At 34.4% G+C, this 27,400-nt stretch overlaps 2 protein-coding genes across 4 annotated transcripts; both read right to left on the reverse strand.

Moving 5' to 3' along the window:
• Nucleotides 1–9,774: 9,774 nt before the first annotated feature.
• LOC131155923 (uncharacterized) lies at nt 9,775–10,419 on the reverse strand. The gene has a single exon (XM_058109382.1). The coding sequence runs from the start codon at nt 10,417–10,419 to the stop codon at nt 9,775–9,777; it is 645 nt and encodes a 214-aa protein (XP_057965365.1).
• A 10,020-nt stretch (nt 10,420–20,439) lies between these two features.
• Nucleotides 20,440–25,552, reverse strand: LOC131156412 (CDT1-like protein a, chloroplastic). 3 transcript variants are annotated; one of them, XM_058110081.1, is made up of 8 exons: nt 25,020–25,552; nt 24,780–24,899; nt 24,244–24,478; nt 22,346–23,083; nt 21,604–21,805; nt 21,423–21,513; nt 21,205–21,258; nt 20,440–21,072 (listed from the first exon to the last, which is right to left on the reverse strand). In XM_058110081.1, the coding sequence occupies exons 1-8, from the start codon at nt 25,382–25,384 to the stop codon at nt 21,039–21,041; spliced, it is 1,839 nt and encodes a 612-aa protein (XP_057966064.1). In that variant the 5' UTR covers nt 25,385–25,552; the 3' UTR covers nt 20,440–21,038. The 3 variants fall into 3 exon arrangements, with proteins under 3 accessions (XP_057966064.1, XP_057966065.1, XP_057966066.1); XM_058110082.1 differs by having other exon boundaries at nt 20,440–20,882; nt 25,020–25,423; XM_058110083.1 differs by having other exon boundaries at nt 21,196–21,258; nt 25,020–25,423.
• Between the last annotated feature and the right edge of the window lie 1,848 nt (nt 25,553–27,400).

Raw genomic sequence — 27,400 nt, forward strand, 5'->3', positions numbered from 1 at the left:
ATCCTTTTTGATAAGATGTCACTTGCACGAAAATATTTGAACATTGTCTTGCTTCTCCTGAATACTCCTCTGAACTTGAAGAAAATTTAATTGTTAAGAGTATTTATTCAAACTCAGCTTCATAAGCTCTCAAATAAAAATCAAATCTTGTAGAGGTTCATATTTTTAGTGATGTTGAATGGCTAAAGTGGTTGCACTAGGTTTCAAATCTAGATGATGAAATGAAATTTGAAAGAGACCTATGCACATGTAGTTAAAATTCAAAGTCATTCGATCTTGTACTTCTCACAAGTATTCAGATTCATGAGAAAAGAGGTAGACATAGGCTTATCACCTTAACAATTATTCATTGTGACTTTTTGGTCTGATAAGCCTAAAACATTCATGCCAAGTTTAAATCATTAAAAATCCTAGAACACTTGGTTAAAGAACTTGAGAAATTGAAAAAATAAAATAAAGGCATAAAATGAATAAGTGCATAACTCAGAGGGAGCATTTATCTTCTATGATTATAAATTGAGATGTTCTCTTGATCTTATATCATATTATATGCTCATATGCCTTATGGGAACTGAATTGTACACTGCTATCCATAGTGCACTGATTGATAAAAACTATTGGATAGTTTTATTTTACATGATTTGTATTTGTGCTACCTAATTACATGCTTGTGTTGAATGCCTCCTGCATGGCAGATATAGTGGATATGAACTGCATCAAGATAGTGATTTTTAGGTTGTTGCATGATCCATATGAATTTTTTGTTAAGAACAACCATCTACTAGGTATCGATTTTATGGAAAAATGTCCAATTTACAGGCGACATGCTGTCGAAATTTTGACATAAATTTTTCCAAAATAAAACCTTGTACAAAGATGATTATAATAAAACAAATGTTAAAATATATTTTGAAATGATGAGTGAAAACTAATTGAATATCAAACTTTATCCTAACATAATCATCAAATGTGTAGAGGAGCTAAGCTCCATTCCCTAGAAAAATAGCGTAAAGGACTCACATGCATCATGTCATGCTTTTTGAATATTGAGGCTCTTCTTGAAACCCGAACATCCTATCTAGCTCCTAAAGGTTCATAATTTGATATGGATTGTTCTTAGGTTTTTAAGCACGAGTGTATGCCTTGATATCTCTTTTCTGATGCATTTGTGAAATATAGGGATACTTATACTAGTTGCATAAATAAAGTGAATTAATCTTGATCTAGTATATAAGTTTTTAAGAGATTCAAAAATGATTGCCTATACTACTTGGCCTACTCAGTGCAATTAATCTATGACTAGTATAAGCAATTCATTGTATTTAAGTTAGGATTCAAATCGATAGAGGGAGCATCCAAAATTAAATGTCTATCATATTATGCTCACCAATTTTTGCTTAGATCAGTTCTTGAATTCATTGTGGTTTGTGTGTAAAAGTGATGTTTTTCTTATTAAAAATCATAATAAAAAATCTTTTTCCTTGCCACAAGTTGTTTGTTTTAGCCGTATGATCCTCTCTTTAGATTGGCTGATATCTTTAGAATCTTTATGGTTGATTTTTCTGGTCATATTTTGTGTATGCTTAAATAAGATACTAGAAAAAAGTTTCTTGCATGATTTATATATATTTAAAAAAAAAAATTTTTTGGCAAGAAACTGATTTTACATGCGACATATCTTGTTTTCTTGCATATGTGCTTAAATGCTATATTTTTGTTAAACAACATCTATATGCCCATATACTATAGGATAAAGGAGGATAATTTTTCTGTGCTTAAACGTTAAAAGAGGGAATTTAAAAAAAAAAAAAATAGGAAAGTTCTCTGAAGCTAAGTCTGTTTTAAAATCTCCAAATTTCTTTCACTTAGCCTAGCCCTTTTTGCTGATGCCAAAAGGGGGAGAGTTTTGTTGAGTAAAATGCATGTGTGACCGTGCTTCAATGCTGAAACTAAATGCATAATCATTTGTAATGTCTTCTTTATTAATATGCTTGTACTGTATTGTCTTTATATTAAATTATGCATATTCTTAGGGGGAGCCTTTTTAGGGTAAATTCCATTTTGCTCTGGTGCATTTGTCATTATAAAAAAGGGGGAGATTGTTGACTTTTTGAGTCCGATCCCTGGTTTCGATAATGATAAACTACATGTTACTAATGTGTGTGCCTAAATACTTGAACATGTTAATCATTCAAAACACATACATGTAAGTAAAGTGGAAGTCAGAAAGGAGTTAAAGCACATAATCCTGGCCAATTCCATGAAGAGTCAAGAGCAAAAGAAGAAGACATTCATTTTTATTGTAAATGCATTTTGTTTTATTATTTGGTCTGTAATATTGTGGTCTATAATAATTGCAACTCATGCATGATAGGTTTTTGCTCAAAGGCCATAGTCTGACCATAGGGAACTCAATGACCATAGAAAAGACTTCGGTCGACTGACGCTAGGTTTTTAGGCTAAATTTAAAAGCCTGGACCGTAGACTGACCAGAGGTCCCCATGCACATAATGAAAAATCCTTAAAATATTAAATATCACAGTTATAATTGTAGGGACAAAACTTATGAGGCCAATCAGGACCTTGCTTGTGTTTTGAAAGGGCTTTGGGTGACCGAACTTATAAGGTTAAAAATGGTTTGAGCGACCGAATATGGAAAGGTTCAACAGTTGACCACAACTCGGGCGACTGAACCTAATTTGAATTGAATGTCCACGATTGACCCAACATATAAGTTTTCACTTTTTACCTTCCTCGGGCACCCGAACTCTATGTTCAAATATACACCGGGCGACTGAAGTATGAAGTTCGGCAGACCGAACTGACCACCAGGCGACCGAACCTCGAGCATTTGGAAAATCACCTTGGCCTTGCCACCCAAACTTTCACTTGGGCACCCAAAGTCAGAAAGTGAACTTTTCTGACTGAGTTTGTTTGGGTGACCGTCCTTAAGGACCGAACAACCGAAACCCTCAGGTTGCCTTAATTTTACCATGGTTAATTAAGGGTAATTGGGGTTAATTTTTAATTAAACTTTTTCAAAATCCCCAATAGGTTCCTAACGGTCAAAATTTAAGGGATATCTATGTATAACCCCTCATTTGCCTTGATTAGTGGGAGATTAGTGTTAGCTTTGGTGTATTCCCAAGAGGGGGGGGGGGTGAATTGGGTATTTAAAAATTCCACCTAGGTTTTGTCTAAAATTACACAATCAGTATTTCAAAAACCTAGGGTTTTTCTATATATTCATTAACCCAATCAATCTCAATAGTAAAACATAAAAATTCAAGTGCTTGAATTTAAAATGAGGAAATGAAGAGTAGGCACAAGAAATGTTATCAGGGTTCGACCAACTGTGCCTATGTTCCCTCCTCTAGTTCGCAAGCCTGAGGATTCCAATAATACTCACTTAATAGGTGGAGCGGCACCTAATACAACCAGATCAATTAGTACATGACTGACCTCAACCTTTACAAATTCTCTTTGTGGGGCAGAGAAGGTCCTAATAATCCTTATGGGCTGGATTACCGCCCCTTCAGGCCACGTCTAGAATACAATAGTATTTTCTCAATAAGACTAGTATAGTGATTATACTTTCATGTAAAGCATATATGTACCTAGTACGCGCAATCACATACACATCAACAATATAGGTAATGTAAGTTCAGTGATGTGATTTTGTGCAAGCAACACTCAACAAGGTATTATCACTAATATGCTCAAGAGTGTTCTAATCAAGTTATTTCTTTGAAACAATAAATATCAAATCTCAATAATGAATCAGAGTTTCAAAGATGCTACAAATATTTAGAACAACTCAAAAATATTTTTTTCAATGAAATATGCTCAAGAGTTGTTTGAAAGAATAATATAGCTCGTAGAAAAATATTTTGCACAACAAAATCAAAGCTATAGAAATCTTGTAATGACAATGCAAAGATCCTTAAGTTTGTTAGTTTATCCCAACACAAGATTTATGATGTTCAAATCTGTGGGATAAACTTAACGAAACTCCCCAAAAAAAGAATCAAACAATCAACCAAACAAATGGGAGTATTAACACTATCTAATAAACACAAGGAAAATCAATAAACTCTCATAATATCAAAATGTATCAAGAGAATAAATATTTGAGAGTATTTTGGGAAAAAAAGAGTTTTTGGAAAAGAGAGGATTTTGCACTAATGATATTTGCTAATTGTTGCTAATCCACACAAATGAACTCATATTTATAGGCTAGGGTAAAATTATAACTGTTTGGGACTTGTTGGGAATTCTTAGAAAAGTTTCAAAATGTTTAAACATCATTAACCCATTTTAACCGTCTTTACCTTAGTTAAATAATTTTTTAACCCGGCGAGGTTTGGGTGGCTGAATCGTGGTTCGGTCGTCCGAACAGACACAATAATAAAAGCCTTTAAAATCAGTTCAGTAGCCCAAGTTACAGTTTGGTGGCCCGAATTGGTGAGGGGTCCTTTTTCAGTGGTTTGGGCACCCATGGAAGGTATGCACAAATTTGCTCAGTCACCCGACAGCCTAAGTCAACTGTTGACTTCTCAACAGTTCGGGCACTCGAGGAGTTTTGAACTCTTGGGGTTCGGTCGCCCGAGCTCTCTTAAATTCCCTAATAATATTCAATTTAATACATTTTTAACACTCCTTAATTTTTGTATGATATATATGCATTAGTGTTGGGACCTAGAGTCATACGAGGGTCTTACAAAGGCCATTTTGAGATAGTCCCAAAAATCAGGCATCGGTCGACCGAAGGACGCCCTAAGGTCATTCGGTCCCTATGGTCAGTTTACAGTCATTTTAAGCTTACAAAACCTACATGCATGACATGTAGAGATTATTATATACCGAAATATAAAATAAAATATAAAAATACAACTAGAAATAGACATCGGTCTTCATGCGCTGCTTCTTTGCAAATCTATGAAATACGCCAAAAAATGTGCGCGTTTAAGTTTGTCTCAGCTTCCATCTCTCATCTGTCATCTGTGCTTAGACAAGTAATCATGTTCATACACTCAAAGTACACAGATGAGATACTTTGATTTGTCATAATCAAAACAGGGAGCTAACCAAAAAGTCAACAATTAGCAATTTGATTAAAGCAAAATTCTTTCTACGATTTTTATACTATTATTGCTTTCATACTCTCAAATTTCAAGCATATTTTACATACTCTCATTCATTTGTGTTTGCTTGATTATTTTAAAAAGAGAGCATCATCTTCACTCTCCTTAATTTGCAAATCAGTTGCAACTTGAAGGGAGTTTTGATATTCATTATTGAACATATTCATATATCATCTCTTGGCATATACTCTCACATAAACATACAAATTTGAAAAACCTTCTTGAGAGTTTGCTATTGTGATTGTTCCCATATTATTTGATATAGATAAATATTGATTGGGAAAATCTCATCCTTGCTTTTGATTCTTAGCATCTTTATTGTAAGAGTCAAAAGCTTACATATTATTCTTTTGATAAAATCTTTTGTAAGCTTAAACCATAAGATCTATTGTGCTTGATACTTGAAAAACATTTTTGAGATATTTGTTTAGGGTTTCTAAAGGTCCTTTAATTATTCATTTGTTGAATATATTATATTGAATCAAAGGTATCACTCTCACGCATATACAAATATATATATATAGACACACACACACACATTGGTTGAGAGTTGACATATAGTTTGACCTAATCTCTCACTTGAGCATAAATCCTATCATTTATGAGTGCATTAATTACATTGCATTTATTGTAATACATATCTACTTGTGAAGAAGCAAGTTTATTATACAAAATTATTGATATCTGTTGTGTTCCCAATGAGTGGTCGGAAGAGGGAGACTAGCTATGCGAATAGTCTCGGATTGGCTTTGACCCGGATAGGAAAGTTAGGTGCACCATCTCGGTATCGCTCCACCTGTTTAGTGAGCATTAGTGGAATACTCGGGATTGCGAGCAAGAGGCGAGGACGTAGGTAGTATTGGTCGAGCCCCGATAACATATCGTGTGTGCATTGTTTTATATTTCCACATATTATATTTATCTACACTTTGGAATTTCCTTAGAAAGATCCTAAGTTGTGAAATACTGCTGTTTATATAAATTGACTTAGGAAAGTTTAAATTTCCAATTCACCCCCCCCCCCTCTTGGGAATACACCAATTCCAACAAAAAACAAGACCTTCCTTGTCTAGGGAATTTCTTTGAGCTCCAAGAAGTCTTTCAAAATTATTTTAACCCTCTATGAATTTATAAATAATTTTAGATTTATCTTCCAAATTTATTTTTAACTCCTCAATTTTCAAATCCTTGTCTTTTATTAAAGATGCATGAGATTCATTTTCTCTTTCAAACAACTTTGAAAATTCCTTTAATTTTAATTTCAAATCAGAATTTTTCTTAGTCAATTTCTTAAGCATTTTAAAGAGTATACAGACATTCCTGTTGAAATTCATCATACGAAATCATGCTATCATCATTATCAGAATCACTAGAATAATTTGATGACACTGAGCAAAATGATTGTACCTCATGATCTTCATGTGCCATTAGACTTAGATTAGCAATCTGGTTGTTGCTAGATTCAGAGTTTGAACTGCTACTACTGTGTGTCTCCCAATGGACCTTTAGTGCCTTCTTCTTCATTTTGGACACTATCTTCCGTTGAGGACAATCCGACTTGATATGCCCAATTTCTCTGCAGTTATAGCATGTAGGAGGATCATCCTTTTGCTTCCTTCTGCTTGACTCTCCCTTTTCTGTTTTTTAGTCCCAAAATTTTCTAGTATACTTCCTTTTCTTTTTCAGGAACTTTCCAAATTTCTTAGTTAGAAGATCTGTATTATCTTTTGATTCTAAACAACTCTATTCACTAGAATTTCTAGAGGATGCTTTGAGTGCTGTTTCTTTCTTAGTTTTGTTCTGCTCACTCAGTCTTTCATTTATTGTTAGTTCGTATGTGATGAGTGACCCGGTCAACTCATATAATGTCTTTACTTTTAGGTTATCTCCTTATGTTATAGTTTTAGCCTTTGCCTCCCAGACTGGTGGTAAACCCCTAAGAATTTTCCTGATCATTTCATAAGTGGGGTAAGTCTTACCAAGAGCATGCAATGAATATGTGATGTGGGTGAACTAGTGTACATGGATTGGATTGATTCACTAGAAGACATTTTAAAGGCTTTGCATTCACTTGTTAGCATATCTATTCTACTGTCTTTTACATCTTTAGTGCCTTCATATGTTACTTCTAATTTATCCCATATTTTTTTAGCACTTGTACATGCCATGACCCTATTAAATTCATTTACATCTAAAACACAATATAACATATTCATTGTAGTAGCATTTATTTCAAGAGCTTTCATGTCCTCATCTGTATATTCATCTTCAATCTTAGGTATATTTTCTTTCTCTACAATTTTCATAGGGATATGATTTCCTCTAGAAACAACTTTCCATACTTTCCAATCAGCATTTTGAAAAAAGATTCGCATTCTCTATTTCCAGTATGTGTAGTTAACACCACAAAAAAATGGGTGGTCTAGTGGATGAGTGTCCCTCACCAAATGGGGTTGCACCGATGTGTGTCATCGTGATATTTTACAAAGAAAAAAAAAACATTTAAGTCTAGTGCAACCTTGCTCTAATACTAAATGTTAATTTTGATGTAATCCCGAGAGGGGGAGGGGGTGAATTGGGCATTTAAAAATTAATTTGTCCTTTAACCCCTAATTTAATATTCAACAAAATAAGCACAAGTTTGGGAATACTTAGATTTCAATTATTACACTACCTAATAGATTTAATACAATTAATATTTCAATAAGTTCAGTAACATCCAATTGATCTCAAGTGCACATAATATTTAAAACATACACACATATAATATTAGCAATCAAACGAAAATGGAAAATAAAAAGAGATAAGCGAAGAGAGATGCAGACACCATATTTTTATGAGGTTTGGCCTACCCCAGCCTACATCCTCGCCTTGAGCAAAGCACCCAAAGATTCCACTAACCCTATCCTATAATTGAAACGGAACTTCCTATTACAGTCTGATGCTTACAAGAGGCATAGCTTCCTCCTCACCCTAGTTCACAACCCGAACCGTGAATACAATAATTGAATACACTTTCTGCACACTCAGATACTCCTTAACAAGCTAGTGAGTACAATAAATTCCTAAAATACACTCACAGGATATAATTTAAAGCTCAATGAGTGTATGTGATGTTTTCAATAATGTTTTTGCAATAAAAAAATGTATCACCTTTGTGTGAAAAGAATATATGATAAGCTTGCTCCAAATATATGATCTTTATATATAAAAATATATATGATAAGCTTGTTCCAAAGATCTAAACCAAATATATGATCTTTGTATATATAAATATATATATATATATATATATATATATATATATATATATATATATGATAAGTTTGCTCCAAAGATCTAAACTTTGTTTAAAAAAATTCTCTAAAAAAATATCTCAAAAATATGTATTTTGGAGATTTTAGGATTTCGCTCTCAAATAGTTTTTGCAATTATTTAATACGATGAAATCTTTGAATAAAGTATAAACGTGAATGCTATCAAAGATTTAAACTCCAGCAAAAAAAAACTTTTTCCTAAAGAAAGATTTCAAATAATGAATCGCTGAAGAACCAGAGTTCTTGCTCTCAATAAAATATTAAAGAAAATATAAGAGAAAAAATACTTTAAATATGATGATTGAATGCTAAAAAATTAAAGTTCATTTTACCAAACCTCAATACTCAAGTTGCTTGCAAAAGATATGAGTGAATGCCCTTTGATCTTGAAAATCAACGTGAGGAATGCCCAAGAATGTTTTTATGTAAAGAGTGTTGGCAAAAAGGTATAAAACTAGGTTATAGGTTTGATATTTATAAGCATCTTCGCATATGGGCTTATCCTAACCATTGGATCATTAAAAATTATTTTTGTTAATAAAAAAATCTGCCTGTTAAGTGCTGAAGCTCCGTTCTGCCCGACAGAATTGTCAACGAGTGTAAGCATTTTTCGTTAAGTGTACATCTTTCATTCTTTGGCGAAACTAGAGGATTCGTCGCCAAGTGGTCTGTCTAAGATTTTTGAGGTCTCGGTATTTTCTCATCAACGAGAGCAAAGCATTCGTTGCTGAGTGGCCTTCAGTCATTCGTCGATGAGACCAGGGGAATCGTCGACAAGCTGCCTATTATTCAGCCCTCTCCAACCTAGGACAAGTGCCTATGTATTTTTCATGAAATGCATGCATCCTAAGGTCCATCTATTTGTCATTTTGAGCTCCCAATTATACCATATGAGATATGTTAATACATATAAGACTAAATACCTATTATAATTGAAAAATTGAAGTATCTTCATTCTTTTGCTCTTTTAATTCAATGGAATGTGCCAGGTTGTGTATGCTTTAAGTTCCTCATGGCTTCCACAACATCCTTACCCTTTGTGCACTCTAAGTAAATATCCTATTCACAATATCAATGCACAGGTAAGATACTATGTGATTTTTCAGTATCAAAATGGGATTAGACTCATAGAGTCAACATTCATAATCGAAATGAGTTGCAATGGATAAGAGAATCCAGATAGACTTTAGCATGACTACCAGCGAGAAAGTTTCCTCAGAGTCGACTCCCTTTTTTTGAGTAAACCCTTTCGCAACAAGCCTAGCCTTGAAGGTTTCCATCCTCCTGTCTGCTCCTCTCTTCCTCTTATAGATTCACTTGCATCCAATGGGTTTTATCCCTTCGGGTGGCTCTACAAGATCCCATACTTGATTAGAGTACATAGACTCCATCTCTGATTTCATAGCCTTCTGCAAGAGTTCTGCATCTTTATCTTGAAGTGCTTCATAGTAGTTGCTAGGTTCGGTATCCAATTCATCAGGGATTCTGTCATAAGACTCTCCCAAGAACATATACTGATCAGGCTGATGTACAACCCTCCCACTACGACGAGGCACATTTTGTTGTGTTGATCCTGATCCTTGCCCACCATCATTCGGCCCTGGTTGTACAACCGGTGTATTGATGGTAGCTACATGTGATGGGTCAGATTCAGCACGAGTTACAACATTCCTCCCATTATGACGAGGCAATGGGATGTCGATAACTTTGTCTTGTGGTGGTTCTTTTTGCACTATTGGTATAATTGGTATATCTCCTTTTAACTCTTCTAGAACAATCTTACTTATAGGTTTGTGGTTCATTACATAGTTCTCTTCTAAGAATTGAGCATTGGTGCTAATAATGACCTTCTGATCCTTAGGACAATAAAATAAGCCACCTTTCGTTCCTCTAGGGTAGCCAACAAATAAACAGGCATCTGTCCTTGATTCCAACTTATCTATTTTCCATTTTAGCATGTGTGTTGGACTACCTTATATTTGAATATACAGCAAACTAGGTTTGCACCTAGTCCACAATTCTGTGGGTGTAGTAGGTACTGACTTAGATGGGACCAAGTTCCGAATATAGGCTGCTATTTCTAGTGCGTGCCCCCAAAACAAATTAGGCAAATCTAAATAACTCATCATAGATCTGACCATGTCTATAAGAGTCTTATTCCTTCTTTTTGTTACACCATTCTGTTGTGGCATACCAGGTGCAGACAACTAGGATTCAATTCCCTCCTTTGATAGGTAATCCACAAATTCTCCTAAGAGGTACTCGCCACCATGATCAGATCGTAGTGTCTTGATACATTTACCTTGACGTTTCTCCATTTCTACCTTAAATACCTTGAATTTATCAAAGCATTCAGACTTACGGCGCATCAAATAAATATACCCATACCTTGAGTAATCATCAATGGAAGTAACGAAATGCTCAAAGCCACCTCTACCCTAAATATTCATGGGGCCACACAAATTAGAGTGAACCAGTTCTAATGCCTCTTTTGCTATATAGCCCTTGGCCGAAAAGGACTGCTTGGTCATCTTACATTCTAAGTAGGATTCACAGACTAGTAGTGCCTCCATTTCTAATGAACCTAATGGTCCATTCTAAACCAGCCTTGAAATCCATCTTAGATTAATATGACCTAGGCGTAAGTGCCAAAGATAAGTTTGGTTCAATTCAGAAGGTTTCTTTATCTTACATGGTAGTTTATCAATGTTATTCAATTCATTTAGTTGCACTATAAGATAAACATGATTAATAATATAAAGGTCATTTACCAATGTACCAGAACTAATAAAACGTTTATTTAACTTAATAACAATTGATTTATTAAAAAATAAATGGAATATCCGTGATCAACCAACTTGGAAACTGAGATCAAATTCCTTCTAATGGAAGGTACATAAAGAGAGTATTTCAATATTAAAATCCTATCTCTACCATAAGAAATGCAAATATGTCCTACATCAACTATTGACACTTTCGTGTCATCTCCCAGAAATATGTAAATCTCCCCATCACTTATGTAATGATCTGAAAATTCCACTATTTTGATACCACCTGTAATAATATTTTCATACAACGTAATACCTCAAATACAAATTACTAGAGTACTAATTATCCCAATATAACAACATCATTTCCAATATCATAATTAACACCCCTAAAATTCTAAATACATCAAAGAACTAATTTAATAAAGAACTATTCTAAATAAAACCTTTTATTCCACCCACGCTTCACTGCGCTACTCTGATCACTATTATATTTCATATGACATCTAAAAAATATTGAATAATCATGAGGTGAGACACCTTTCAGTAAGACGGAATAGATTATTATCAATGTGTGGCAACATGAGTTTTAGTGTAATAAAAACACATTTAATAATTAACTTAACTTTAATTGAGAAATCATATAAAAATGTACTCACACCTATATATTTAAAAATACTTACTTCCTTCTCAAAACATGCTCTGACTTAATAAATTTCCCTATCTACGTAAATTTATATATATGCATAAAAAAACCTCCCTGAATGGATAATCATATAACATCATGTAATCAGCCCACATGATCGGGTTGTGTGGCCCGAAGGCGGGACTTAGCCATGGCTGGCCTACCACCAAGCTAAGTCTACATACTATATCCATGAGTACGATTTGCCTACCCAACTGGTTCGGACTCTAGGGGGTACTCTACTCTTTTTTGGCCAAATCGACTTTGTACCAACACTCTTTCTTAGTAGTGTGGTTGTACTGACATATCTCTCTAGCTATGGTACCGAGCTTATCTCTGGTCCATTAGGGTTCTTGAACCATATAATGCAATTTATAAAATAATACAGTATCATAATCTCATTTTCACAATTCGGTATAAAACCGTCATATCCTATAATTATGTATAAAACACTGTCATACTATAACTATGTATAAAACACTGTCATACTATTACTCTGTATAAAACACTGTCATATCATAACTTTGAATAAAACCATATCTTTGTCTATATAGCACAATAAAAACTGACAGATTTAGTTATGCAATAATAGTCAATCTCATGCCACTCGATTTGAGGGATAGTTTATAATATAATAAATTGCCTAAAATATATATATTTTGCTTGAATTAACATATCAATATCCTCTAGGATTCTTCTTAATCTCAAAATACCTGGTTTCCCAAAAACATACTAAAAATAATATTTCAAAATTTTCATTTCCATAAACCTGAATATTCAGAAAAACATATATATATATATATATATATATATTATTCCTAATAATCTGATAATATCAAATCCCTACAGTTTCATTTAATTCCAAAATATTCCTCAAATCTAATACAATCAAATCCCTGTAATTTAATTTAATCAGGAATATTTTAAAATAAAAACCTAACATAATCTATTCCCCTTACCTTAGCCCTAGAATGGTACCGACGACGTCCCAACAACGAATCCACTCCGATTAAAACGTTCAAGAGTGGAGTTGAGACCCAAATATGATGTTCGTTTTTCCATTAGGCCGAGAGACGGAGAGAAATTAAAAAGAGAGAGAGAGAGAGAGAGAGAGAGAGAGAGAGAGAGAGAGAGAGAGTACCACTGTTTAAGTGGGGTTCAATTGAAATGTTTCAATTTGAATCTGGATGCTTCTTTAAGCATCCATAACCTATATATATATATATATATATATATATATATATATATAATATAATATAATATTATATTATATTAATATATTATATTATTTTATTAATAATTAATAATTAATTTATTAATTATTTTTTTTTAGAATCACTACATCTTACTGTCTTCCTTTCTTACAATATATAAAATACTTCTTATTAAAGGGAATTAATTTTAAACATTATCTAGTTAATTTTCGGCATTCACGTATACTAATTATGTTTATATACACTTATATGCATATTATTTCTGGGGCGTTACAACTTAGCTGGTAGGTTTGCTGGAACCTCAACAAAGAATTGCAGATATAATTAGTGGCCCCCATATCTACAAACTAGGTACTGGTAAATATAACCGCTAAACACATTTCAACTACTAGTGAATGAGATATACCTTTGTTGTTCTGTTTGACTAGATAAACTAGACGTTGTGATTTCCAGTGCAATAGCTACTTGCAGTAAAAATACTTGCCCTTAGGCTTTTTTACTTCATCCTGCAGCCCATGCACTATTAAAGGAGCTCCCTGTGGTTTTTGAACCTTTTTCTGTGTGGGAATTAGTGTATTCCCAAGAGGGGGGTGAATTAGGTATTTAAAAATTTCTTCCTAGGTATAACTAAGCCAACAACAGTATACCACAGCCTAAGGTCTATTTAGAACATATACCAATTCAATATATAAACTAATGAGAAAATATTTAAACTAATAAATAAATCTCAGCATTGCCAATCTTTCAATGCATAAAAACAGTATAATTAGAGTAATGAAAAATAGCATACATGTGCGAAAAATAAATTGTAGATAAATAAAGCTGATACCAGATATGACATCGAAGTTCGTCCAATACTGCCTACGTCCCCACCTCAAGCTCACAAGAAAGAGGATTCCATTAGTTGCTCGCTTATGGGTGGAGCGACACCTATTACAACACCTCACAGGATGGTGCATCTAGTTCTTCTAACCGGGTCTGAACCAGTCCAGTGCTCTACTAATCGAGTCTAAGCAAATTCGGTGCTCTCCTAATCGAGTCTAAGTAATTCACGACTATTCATAGGGCTAGTCTCCCTCTTCCGACCACATGTCAGTAATACAATAGATAATCAAATGAAATATTTTTCGTACAACAACAAATGCTTCTATACTAAGTAGATGTACAATATGAAGCTTAAATACACTCACACATGATATGAAATATTTTCTCAAAGTAACTTATGCAATCTTTGAGTTAGATGTATATAACAGAGCACTTCAAAGACACAAACCCAATAAATTTTTTTTTCCAAAAATATTTTTCAAATGAAGTGTAGGAGAACCTAGGGTTTTGTACTTAAATCAATTTATGCCCAAGTAATAATATATGATTTTTGATTAAAAAAAATTATGCAATGTAAACTTCAAAGATCATCAAATCCTCAAATGCAATCTCCAAAAAATATTTATCAAAATGAAGTATAGGAGATTTTAGAGTTAAGCACAAAATGGATTCTTGCAACAAAAGCAAGATGAGTTTTATGAATCTTTGCAATGGAAATGCTAAAGATTCACAAGTTGGAATAATATTTCTCCCAAAGGATATTTAAAAAAAAAATAAAAAATTAAAGGAGAACCTTTAAGCTACTCTCAAAAGATTAATTTTCAAATCAAATGTATATATGAGAGTAAGTGCTTTGAATGAAAAATACATGCCCAAAATGAAAATACTCTCTCTTTAACAAATATTTTTCAAAAGGATAATGTAAAGAGAATAAGGAATATGATTTAAAACACAAAAATATTTTGGGAGGATTTTCTCTCTAATCTTATGCTTAAAAATGAGTAATGAAGGGGTATATATAGACATTTAAAAATCAGACCGTTTGAGGGATACAGAGGTCATTTTTAATTTGTTTAACCAAAAGTTAATTGCATTTAGGCGCTGAAAAACTGGTCAAGCCGAGAGGTTCGGTCGACCGAGGACAAAGGTCGGTCGGCCTAGCTAGGGCGATTTTTGAACCTACATAGGTTCGGTCGACCGAGGCTTAGGTTTGGTTTGTCGGGCTTGAATTTTGGTTCACCGTGGTAAATTTGAACTAAATGGCCGATCGGCCAAGTACAATGAAAAGTACAATTTGTCCGTTTGGTCGATCGTGGACAGTATGTTCAAAACTAGGTCGGTCGACCGAGCCTTAGTCAAAATTTGACTTCAAGCTTATGGTGTGGTCGATCGACTGTGAAACCTCAGTTCAAAATTGGTCAGTCGACTGAGCCAAGTCAAACTTTAACTTTGGGCTTTGAGTGTGTTGGGTCGACCAAGGGCTATAACACATAAATTGGTCGGTCAACTGAGGCTTTTTAATTAAGCCTAAAAAACGAAATGTCAGTCGAACGAAGTCAGGTTTGGTTCCCTACAATCAGTCTATAGTCATTTTGAGCTTACATTCACATCATGCATGCCATGCAATTATTATAGACCACAAACTAAATACATATACAATTTAAAGACAAATAATGTCTTCAATCTTCTTTTGCTCTTCTTGTTCTTTATGGAATCCGCCAAGTGAATGTGAGCTCTGAGTCCTTTCCGACTTCCATTTCCTCTTTCCATGTGTGTGTTCTGAATTATTAACACATGCAAGTACTAGGAACACACATTAGTTCCAAGTGTTTTGTCAGCATCAAAACAGGGATCGGACTCAAAAAGTCAATATTTTGCTTCTTTCGGCCTAGAAAAAGAACCTTTCTCAGTCACAAGAGTAATAGTTGGCTTTTTGATGAAGCTCTCAGCTGCTTGAAGCTCTTTAAGTAGTTTTGCCAATGAGTAAGAGAGTTTATTCATGTTAGGCAGTGACTGGAGAATGATATCGACCTGGGTTTCCCCATTGATTTCAGTTCCAAAGATCTCTAGGTCATTGAGAAGACCAATCATCTTTATAACATGATCCCTTACTAGGGTCCCTTTTGCCATAGTAATATTCATAAATTCCTTCATAGTAATCTGCCTAGCGGCACGATTTTGATTCCCAAACATTTCTTTGAGGTTTTGCATTATATCATAGGCAGGAGGTACAAAATGATGCTAATGTTGCAGAACATTCGACATGGATGCAAAAATGTAACATTGCGTCATCTCATCAGCCTTAATCCACTTCTAGTAAGCTTGGGTTTCCTCATCGGTTGCCTCTTCACTGGGTTTCTGTGGACATACCTCCACGAGCACATACTTGTACTCCTTTGTAGTCAGTACAATATCCAAGTTCCTTTTCCAGTCAATATAATTAGGTCCAACCAATTTGTTTTCTTTGAGAATAACAGCCAGGGGATTGAAAGTCATTTTAATCCTAAGAATCACATATTATAACAAAATATGATGAGCAATCATAAACTTTTAATTCAATTAAAAGAATATGGTTCCTTTTATCAATATTTTCTTTTAAAGAATCTGTCAGAAACCTAGCGCACCATGAGTAGTATACCTCAATGGGGAGGTTGTCTACTATTCAACATTTATGTAGACAGGTGAGGACCTATTAATTTTACTATCTAGGCAAGTAAGTATGCCAAGCAAAATTAAACTGTTGACTTAGCTTTGGTCTTATAAACAATAGCAGTGACTCAGATAGTGAGGATACTATTATTCATAGCTAAGTATATACCATCACATAATACTAGACCTATTGTCTCGTAGTGAATCCCCAGATGGAGAGGTGACCCAATACTAACAATTACTAGAGTTTATACTTGGTGAGTCTATAATTAATTCCATCCAATGGGGAGGAAGATACTAATATCATCACATAAAATTAATTACTTCACTTATAAACTAATGATGGAGACCATGGGATTTATATGTAATAAATTCCCTCACCTACTTAGTTATTTAATTTATGAGGGATACAAACACGTTTTTAATATTCAAATAAATTTAATATTCCAAAATTGGTAACTAAATTACACACAACAAATAAAATTCCAAATTTCCTTAATATTTCTTTTTTTTTTTTTATAAAAAAAAGTGTATTATAACTTGGGAATTAATTTTATTCTCTAGTTGCACATGCATAAACCAACATTAAAATTTTGAATTTTACATGCTAATGACATAACACAAGAACAACAAACACGCCATGCAAGCATATATAAACAAGAAATATGATATAATAAATATCCGGCTATTATGGTCAAGTAGCTTGCATCATAACACCATGAATCCTTCTTTGCCATTACGCAGTGCTGGGGTTCTGCGGGGCCCCGGGTGCAGTGCCCCGGGCGAGGTTCGACCTACCCGGTTAGGTCGCAGGGGTCCAAGTAAAATTAAATTCAAATTCAAATTTAAATTCAAAAACAAATTCAAATTCAAATTCAAACTCAAACTCAAATTCAAATTCAAAAAAGGAATGGAAAACCGCATTAATGTTCTAGGGTTTTTCCTATTTTTTGCCACTACTATGCACACGCCGCAATTGTGTCTCCTTCTCGGATGAAGCTGCATTAGATTACAAAATATTATGTCTCCATAACTGGAGTTCACATGCTATGAATCTTGTAATAAATAATCGCAATCACAAAACATACATTCGTGTGATGAAGCTGCATCAGATTACAAAATTCTATGCCTCCATAATCGGAGTTCACATGCTACGAATCTTGTAATAAACAATCGTAATTACAAAACATACATTCATGTGACCATAATTGCCAGACAGAACACTGTAAAACAAATGTTAATGCATACACACGTTCTACCCTAAGCATGCATTGATTCGATTTTCGAAGAACATTGTATTATTGTCCATATACAGTATCAACCGAGGCTCTGATACCAATTGAAAGGACTTGCGAAATAGCCTTGAGATCCGATTGTAGTGCATACGAATAACAAAAACCAACAATCAGATCATGTAATCTCTAATTACGTGATTAGGATTATACTTGCGAGATCTATCTGATTTGATCCAAAATCTGTAAGTACTAAAACGAACTCTTGAAGACAACTATGAATCTTCTACTATATTCCTTGAACACACCTTACTCCTGAGAGAGTGGGCTCGTAAGCGGCTGCTAGGGTTTTTTTCTCTCACGAAAATGTCTACCTCTATGAGAGTTTTTTAGTCTCCCCTTGCTGTTGAATGGAGCGCGTGTAAATATATAGGCTACAGTAGGGACCTCCGGGCAAATATGACTAGGGCTTCCCACGTAATTAAGAATTTCTAATCTAACATGAATTTATCCTTAATTACGTTAATTATAATTCATATCACTAAAGAATTATAATTGCACTCCCTATCATATTTGAAATTAAATTTCGAGCTCCTATTATTAAATGCTTATTTATCTTCAAATGTAAAAATTATAGATACCCGTCTATTAAATTAAATTACTGACAATTTAATTAATTGACATATTAATTCCCTAAGACCTTCCACTTAACTTATTTGATGTGCCCAATTCAAAATCCACTTGCAGGATTTGACATAATCAAAACTTATAAACTTCCTCAAGGGGGTATCATCAATCCCGATATTGGGACGTGGATTCCATCAATAATTAATGTTCACCATACATATAATGTGATCACCCAACTCACTGAATACTTTGACCCATAAGGAATCTCACTCTTCTATGAATCAAAATAATAAACACTATATGCACATGTCCAATAATCATATCAGGATTAAGATCATAAGCACTCATAATAACCATGATATATTAATTGTTTTATATAGTCAGTATAAAAACAATTACCCCAATACGGTTATGTTCAATACACACAAAGTGTACTAGCACAAGGAGTTGAAAGTGTACCATTCCCGATAGTCAAGACAGACCTATTAAAACCTTATACTACAGTTTTGCCAATGGTGTGACCAATTTCATTTAAGATTGTGAATAATAAACTTATATTCTATAAGAACTGATGATATAATCTTCTGTATATAAGTCATGCTCTACACACTAGATTACCTACTATATAAAATAAAAGACACACATATATAATCATTAAATAAATAATATCAGGCAAACATTACTCACAAAGATTCTCATTAAAATGGAATAACTGAAATTATTAATAAATACTAGAACCTATTACATAAAGCATGTTTTTCAGTATAAATCCCTAACATTATAAGAGTTTAGTTTATCCATGATTTATGTTTCATCTCTTGTTTCATTTTTTTTTGTTTTGAGAAATATATTGATCAATCTCGATTCTTTCTTTATTGATTCTTTTCTGATCGAGATGCAATAATCCATGGATTTATGTGCCTATATAGATCTCATGGATTAACAACAATGTGCAAAAGCTCTATTTGTCTTTTCATTCATCCGTTCATCCATATTGTATATGTTTCCATAAATAGAATATAAAAATTCATTAATTAATAGAATTTTCTGATAAATGGGAAATTGAAAATGCTCCAGAGGAATGTTTCCAATACCTGGGTTTAATTATATTCAATTTAAAGGCTTTATTTTTTTTTTTTTTTTAAGGTTTCATTGATTAGGGATTCAAGGAAGAACTTTAAAAGTTTCCAAAAATTAGAAATACAGATCATAGTCGTATAAGAGAGAAATGTTATGTATAAATAACTCATATTCTTCTAAATTATATATATACATAGGATTAATTTGGACAATCAATAGAAATATACAAGAACAACTTTTATTGAAAACATTCCTTTAATGAATTCCTTTAAGTAATGAAATATCCAAATTGTGATCAATCAAATATTACAAAGCATAGATATTTAATAGGGGTCAGAAAACCGGAAAATAAAAATCCAATTACTGCATTTTTTTTTTGTTACAATAAAAATACCAACTCGAAGTTTTTAACAAGGGCATTAGAGAAAATAATATCAAGGTTCACTTCTTTTTTAATGAAGAATTCTTTTACCTCTTTCTTTTCCTTTTTCTTTTCAAAAAATCATGAATCATTGTGTCTCTCTTCTCATCTTAAAGATGAGTTAATGAATTCAAAACTACCAAAAAACAAAAAACAAAAAACAAAAAACAAAAAAAAAGGAAAATTGGAATTGCTTCATTGCAACATGGTACTCGGAATCACAAAATTTTCACATCAGAAATCAATATTATTCCTTGGTTACTTTCAAAGTTGAAATTGAGAGTGACAGTATAGTATTGTCCTGCAACATTTGGCTTTATGAAATCATCTATATTAGGAAGGACTAGGGCAAGAATTGCCGCAAGCAGAGCATTTAACCTTACCCATTTTCTCTGCATCATTTGTTTTCTTTTGTTCGGATAGAGAAAGGGAGTCGAACATGTCCCATAGACATGCAGAAGAGAAATGCTATCCCACTTGGACCAAGACATAACTTTTACTAGCTCAAATAACAACTAAGGTGAAGCAAAGTCAGGAACAATGAATCTCTTTATGATAAAGAGTTCCATTTTGCACGTTCATTATTACATGTAGTTTCTACAAAGGATCGGACTAATGACATATACAATACTTGAAATCTGGATGTAGATGCTACATAGTTGGTTATCTCATCTAAATACCAAAGCTAAGAGAACTGGTAATGATCCTTCAAGCTTTCAGCAGAAACTTCCATCTCATTCTCTTTGATAATCTAATGACAGATGAGGATCCAGGTAGGTGGGAAGGATCTCACTTCCTGGTTACAAGCAGCTCAACAACACTTCACTCAGCAGCATCTTTTTGGAGAGAGAGAGAGAGAGAGGCAAAACGGAGCAGAAAAGCTCTATTCTTTGGAAAATTCCTAAGCCCGGAGGCTCCCACTGTTGAGCAGGTAGGAGAGAATGAGAACCACTAGATGTTTCTTAGAATGCAGTAGTAAAGGACTAAGAAAAAGCTCATCACAGCTTTTATGCATACTGTACGACGTTCAAACTACATTCAGTCTCAGAAGATTCAGCCACCACCACCCAGTAGGCCTAATTTTGGCAAGCCTGATGCTTTTTGAATTGGCTGAAGTTGCAGTATTACAGTCAGAATTGGTCATTAAGTATAAATTACTGTCAGAGAGACAGATTTCCCCCCCAAAAAAAAGTGAACTAATCCCTTCTTGGATAAATATATGCATGCCGTTACCATGCTTACTTTGCTTCTGTCAGTCTTGTGCGTATTAGCTCAGGATTAGACCCCTTATTGATGCTGCAAAAGGAGAGGTGAATAACATCAAACTCTACAGTGGCTTATATTGCTCTTTTTGCCACAAGCACAGCACACAAACAGAAGCCAATAATTCCTCAATCACCATTAAACAGACCTCAATAGTTTCCAACAAAAATATAAATAGAGATGATCAGGGAACTTACCATAACAGACAATCCCCGCTGGCTGCCAACTTCTCATAAATCCAGTCTGGAACTAGTTCTTGCAACAATTTGAGCTGATCTTCAACTTCTCCTGTAATAAAATAATGTCAAGAGACTTGGCTTGATGAAGCTTCCATAATGTCATACTGATTTATGTTCCAAACTGAAAAGAAAGGCTTACTCCGATCAGCAATATTGCAGTGGCTTGCAATTATTTTGTGTATGAGCTCCTCCTTGGTGATAACAGAGCGCTTGATTGATTGAAATAAAAAATGAATCATGTTGAATAGTGTAGGTAGGCAAGCTATCATTTCTCGCCGCCTCTTTGCTTGTGAGATGGCAGGATCCTGCTCTTCTAATGCCTTCCTCTCTTTCTCTCTGAGCTGCAAAGAGCAAATATGGTTAGTTGCAAAACAAGTTATTCCAAGCTTTTCAACTAACATAAAAACAACCTGCTCATCTCCACAAGATGTAACCCATAAATGCAACCTACAGTGTCCCAAAAATAAGAGAGCATACGCAGGTATGTTTCCTGACACGACACACATTATTTCTGAAAGAGTTAGCATCTAGCATTGAGGGTCCTTTGGAACTTTAAAAAATTATGCCTAGAAAAAGGTCCAGGAAAAACCCCAAAAATCCCATAACTTGTCCAAAGCACAAGAAAACTCAATATTCTCTAAACAAGTTTTACTATTTTTCAAACAAATACAGGATATTTATTTATTTGGCACGAACTGCATTATCCATATCACAGTTGATTAAATCTTTATTAATCTTGTGCATGACTGAATTTCTATTCCATTATTCATTTTCAGATGACAAAAAAGTAGGCAATATAAACCTTATATGAACAAGTATTTCACAGCATATAAAATAAGACAAAGATAACCTAAAAAAAAGTAGGCAGATGATGAGCATACCGATTGCACAAGATTCTCGGGAAGTATATCCAGAATATCACTATCAACTGATAAGCCGCCACCCATGCTATTCTCTTGGTCATTAACTTTTGTTCTCTTCACTGGAGTGTCAAATTTCAATGACCGAGGTGGACGCCTAACTAACTTTTTTGGTGAGCTTGTTGAAGAATCATCAGGACTCATATAAGATCTCTTTGGTGGCTGCATTGCAGGTGTTACAGTCATCAGCTTTGCGGGAGTTGAAACGAGTTCTGCAGGAGTACCCTGGATGTCACCAGTTTGTGTGGAAGAGCCATCTTCATTCCTTGCAGAAGTCATTTCTTTACTTGGGGTTGCAAGCAGGTGAGACTGTGGTAAAGGAGATGAAGATACCCCAGTGGCTAAACATTTCTTACTTGTGGCCAGTTTTGATAATTTAACATTGGATGGAACAGATGAAGAAATAGCCTCCTCACTGTACGGATTATTGAAAAAGCAGTCTGGAACTGATAGTCTTGAAGAAGATTTAGTTAGCTTTTCATGCATGTTTTCCGCTTCATTGCTAGAAAATATCTTTGAGAACTTCTTGCAAAAAGATTGAGATAGATGGGACGCCACACCAGGCAGCTGTTCTGCTTGTGCATCACTTAATGTCCCAGGTAGGCCAGGTGTCTTGGAATCCACTCTTGTACTCAAATGTGCATCGTGCTTTGACTGATTGAATGGTTCAGGCAGCATTTCCTCTGGAACATCATCTCCCTGAATGCAGATGGGACATTCTTAACAACTGACAGTATTTTAAAAGTGAAGATAGCAGAAACTGGAAAAGACAACCAGAAATATAGTGCAAATGATTTAGAGATAAAAGCAGAAGAGATCATGTATTGCTTCTTGGAGTAAGTTTCTTAACTAGTCATATTGTAGATTAACCTTAAATCCTATTCCAGTGGCAAAATCACTGTTGTGTACGAGTCCTAGGCTCCTAGCACACCTCATCAATAAAAAAGTCAAATGCTGAACCATGGAAGATTCCTGATCATGAGAAAGCCTAGAATTTACATATTAAGATTGACCACCATCTACTGATGATGTGCTTCCCAGTTGAGATTTGATCAGAAGTTTGTCTGAAGATAGGAACATCTCACAGCAGAGGTACTAGAAAAAGAGGGTAAATATTCTGAATAATGTAATTAGCTTTACGATTGTTTCTTTATTGATAGAACAGAGATTGTAGTGTTTTACATTCCAAATGAGTGGTTTAGATTACAATTTTAGTGGGCAGCTCGCTGTGAACTTTCAATGTCAATCATTCCCTGTGCAAGGATAAACGGAGGGCGGGCAGTAAATTATCTCATTAGCATAATTTAGAGTTTGCTAAGGTGTCCAACTGAGTTAGCTGATGTTTTCTAAGCCTAGTTTGGAAATGTGCCACAAAATAGAGGTGAAAATGCAACTTGGATTGAACAGGCATTTCTCAAAAGCACCTCCTCCCCACAATGGCAACATGCACATTAGATGAGACAATTTGCATATCATTGGGCCAAACTAATGTTTGGGCCTAAAGATTTACATTGGGATTGGGAGGGTCTAAGAGCAAGTTTGGGCTGCACAAAAATATTATCAAACAAGATCTTAATAGCATTTCAGACATTTTTGTGCTCAATTTTACACTTAATTATGCCAATAAATGCGACCCAACTGGAAAATAGCTCCTGTATTTAATATGATCCAGCTACATGAGTTGAATTAAAAATTGAGTCCTTTAGCTTTTAACACTTGTTTTGGGTGAAACAGTTAATAGATTTGAAAGTGAATTATTTATTAACCTATAGCAGAAACCCAGAATGACACCATACAAATGACCATTATTATTAAAAAAAAAATCCCACAGAACATAGAAAGAAGTAGAACCATAATACCTCAGGATGGGCTTTACAGAAATCCAGCAACCGCGATCGGAAGACCTTTCTCAACTGCAAATTCCCGCTGTGCAATTTCAGATTTTCTTCATTCTCTATTGCATCAGCATTCAAAGTTATGTGAAGATCCGGTTTCATGCATTTTGTTTGTTCATCAAGCATAAGAATCTTCTTTATCCCAATTGCCTCGGGCAAAATAAACTTCAATTGCGCTAAATGACCGTATGAAAACCTCCTAAAATATTGTTCACAAGAAATTAGTAAAGAAATCATAAACAATCTCCACTTGAACAATGTAGACTCTTCTGAGTACTTTGACTGGTAGCTGAGACAATTCATGTAGATAAAAATATATATATCATTCCAAATATTTTCACTATTTGGGATCGAAAAATCCTAAAAGTTAACCCAATCAAGCCAAATCACAACTTTTAGCCTTTTAGTTGGTCGAGTTATCAGATATTTTCTTTCTTCATTTTCTCAGCATCCAACCAAGGCTAAAATTTCAGAAATCTGAAGTGATTAAAAAAAAATACCTATCAGTCAAACACTCGACTTTCCGGCAAATGTTAGTAAAAGTTGACATAGAACCCTTCATCCGGAGCAATCGAATCGAACTATCCATGCTATCAAAAAACTCGCCCAACATCTCATACCTAAAATAAAAACACAAAGCCAACACCACCAAAATAAGTAAACTAAACGCCCATAAATAAGTAAACTAAACCCCCATCACAAAATTTTTAAAACATTTCCTCAAATTAACGGCATCTTACTTTTCAGGGAGCTTCATTGGGCGATCGACGCTCTTCGATTTACAAACAGAGCTTTTAATCTGCTTCCGAGGAGCACTGGAGTTCGATTGGCCGGAACTGATATTATCCGGCAAAATCGAACGATCCCGGCTCGATTCGCAGAGGCTTTTGGCGACTTCCTTGACATCCTTGACAGAGAGCGCGATGCCGCGGTTGCGGGCTCGGCCGGAGCGGCGCGGAGGGTTCGAGGGTTTTTCGGGGGTTTTGGAGCTCCACAGGATGGCGGATCCAGCTGAGGAAGATGACTGGAGCGAGCCCGATTGGATGATCTTCTTTTCCTTCAACGGAGTGAACGGCGTCGATCGTTGCGATTCCGACGAGTCCATTGTGGGAGGCGATAGACTGCGCTGCAGCAAAACGAGCGAGAGAGAGAGAGAGAGAGAGAGAGGAGACGGGATATGCAGGGTTATTGTGCGCAGGATTTGGGGGGAAATCGACGTGGATGCCAACGTGGCGGCTGCCAGGTCAGTCTTGGCGCCAAAATCCTTACGCGGGAAGCCAGACTGCTCCCCATTTTCGCGGGATTATTAAGGGCTCACGGATTAATCTGGGCCGTTCAATTAATCGACGGCTGATTTTATTATTGTAATTTTTTAGTTTTCTTTTTGTTATTTTAATTCCCTTGAACCTTCCACAAAATTATAGAAGAGACGATTGCAGTAAATTAGAGTGTGAAAAAATTATTAAGTTATAATACGTGTAATGTAATTTCTTAATTCTTAGCTTTAGATTCCAATTTATGAAAATATCAATGAAGTAAATGGAATTGATTTTTTAGCAATCAACATTTAAAACCTAAAATTATTAGCCAGCCCCTATTAATAATAATTTATTTTAATTACCTTCTCTTATATTTTCTTCTTTGCTTTCTTAATTCATGTTATTTTGTAATTCGAATAGTAAACGATATGACCATGAATCGCTATAGTATTTCAATGACATCAATGTTAATTTGACTAATATATAATATTAGTATAGCCTAAAAAATAACACATACTCGTACAAACAGGGAGAGAGATAAATAGAAAAAAAAAAAAGAACAAAATGTTATAATTAATTAGCTTCATTTAATCATTGCGTTGAATGTAAAATATTTGAATGCATACTTTACCTCGACTAATCTCAATGTTATACGGCCAATGAATGTTGAAGATGAACTTACAGTCTTTTTTGAATTCGAAATTACAAAAATGTTAAAATTGAGAAAAATGAAGACTGTTTACGAACAAGGAGCAAGGAGACAAACTATATGAAATTTTAACTATTGTATACTTAGTGGCTAATCGTTACTGATGAAAATAAATTAAATGTATTTTAACCCAATTATAGCAGTGCAAATGAATTGAATACACTTTATTTGAAAACAACCAGCACGATTATAACGTTATCAATCTCATGTCTGAATATATATATATTACCAATAGAATGCTTATTAAAATAGCATCTCCTATTATTGCAGTAAAACTTATTTTATTAGTTTGAGATTCTCACCATGTTGAACAATATTCAAGTAACTCAATCAAAACATATAATCATACCTCATGTGAATAAGCATGTTAAATGGGTATATATGTATCGGGAAGGATTGGGTCAAAATGGGTCGGATTATTAGTGATTCATTTACTCATTTTGTGATCCATTTATATAAATATATTAACTCAATTACCCATTTAATTTTAAAACATGTGAACATAATTGTTGAATTCTACGTTAAACATATAACTTTTGTAGACATCCCGTTTTATCCAGCCATTATATAGTCAAATTTAGGGGGTTTTCTTTAATTTAGTTCTTTTTAGTCATTGGTTTTAGGTGTCATTTTCCCCTAATCAAATCTCTCATTTTTATTCTCTCAACCTCACTGAACTTAATTGGGTTTTCATTAATATGAGTTTTGTACAAAATTTTTTACATTCATTCATCAATGAGCATTGCAAGTGCATTTTTTTTTTTTAAAAAAAAGGTACAAATCGAAGTTGGTCTTCAGTCTTGGGTTGCTATTGTTGGGCTTTCTTCACCACCTACACACACAAGAGAGAGATTCCAATGTTAGTTCACAAGCTAGGGCATTTTGGGTCCATTTTGGGCCAATTAATTTTGCAACTAAAATTCAATGCGAGCCTATTTTGGGCCTAATTTTTTAAATGACAGCTTTTGGGCTTAATTTAAAGAAATTAAAGGGCCAATCATGGGCTTGGTTTTTGAACCCGAATACCCTAACCCAAATATCTAGTATGAATACCCTAACCCGAATACCATACGCGACCCAAGTCAACCAAACATGACCCGAGTCAGCCAAACTCGACCTGAGTCAACTAGACCCAACCTAGGTTAACTTTGAC

This window comes from Malania oleifera, chromosome 5 (genome assembly GCF_029873635.1).
Source record: "Malania oleifera isolate guangnan ecotype guangnan chromosome 5, ASM2987363v1, whole genome shotgun sequence".
NCBI lineage: Eukaryota > Viridiplantae > Streptophyta > Magnoliopsida > Santalales > Ximeniaceae > Malania > Malania oleifera.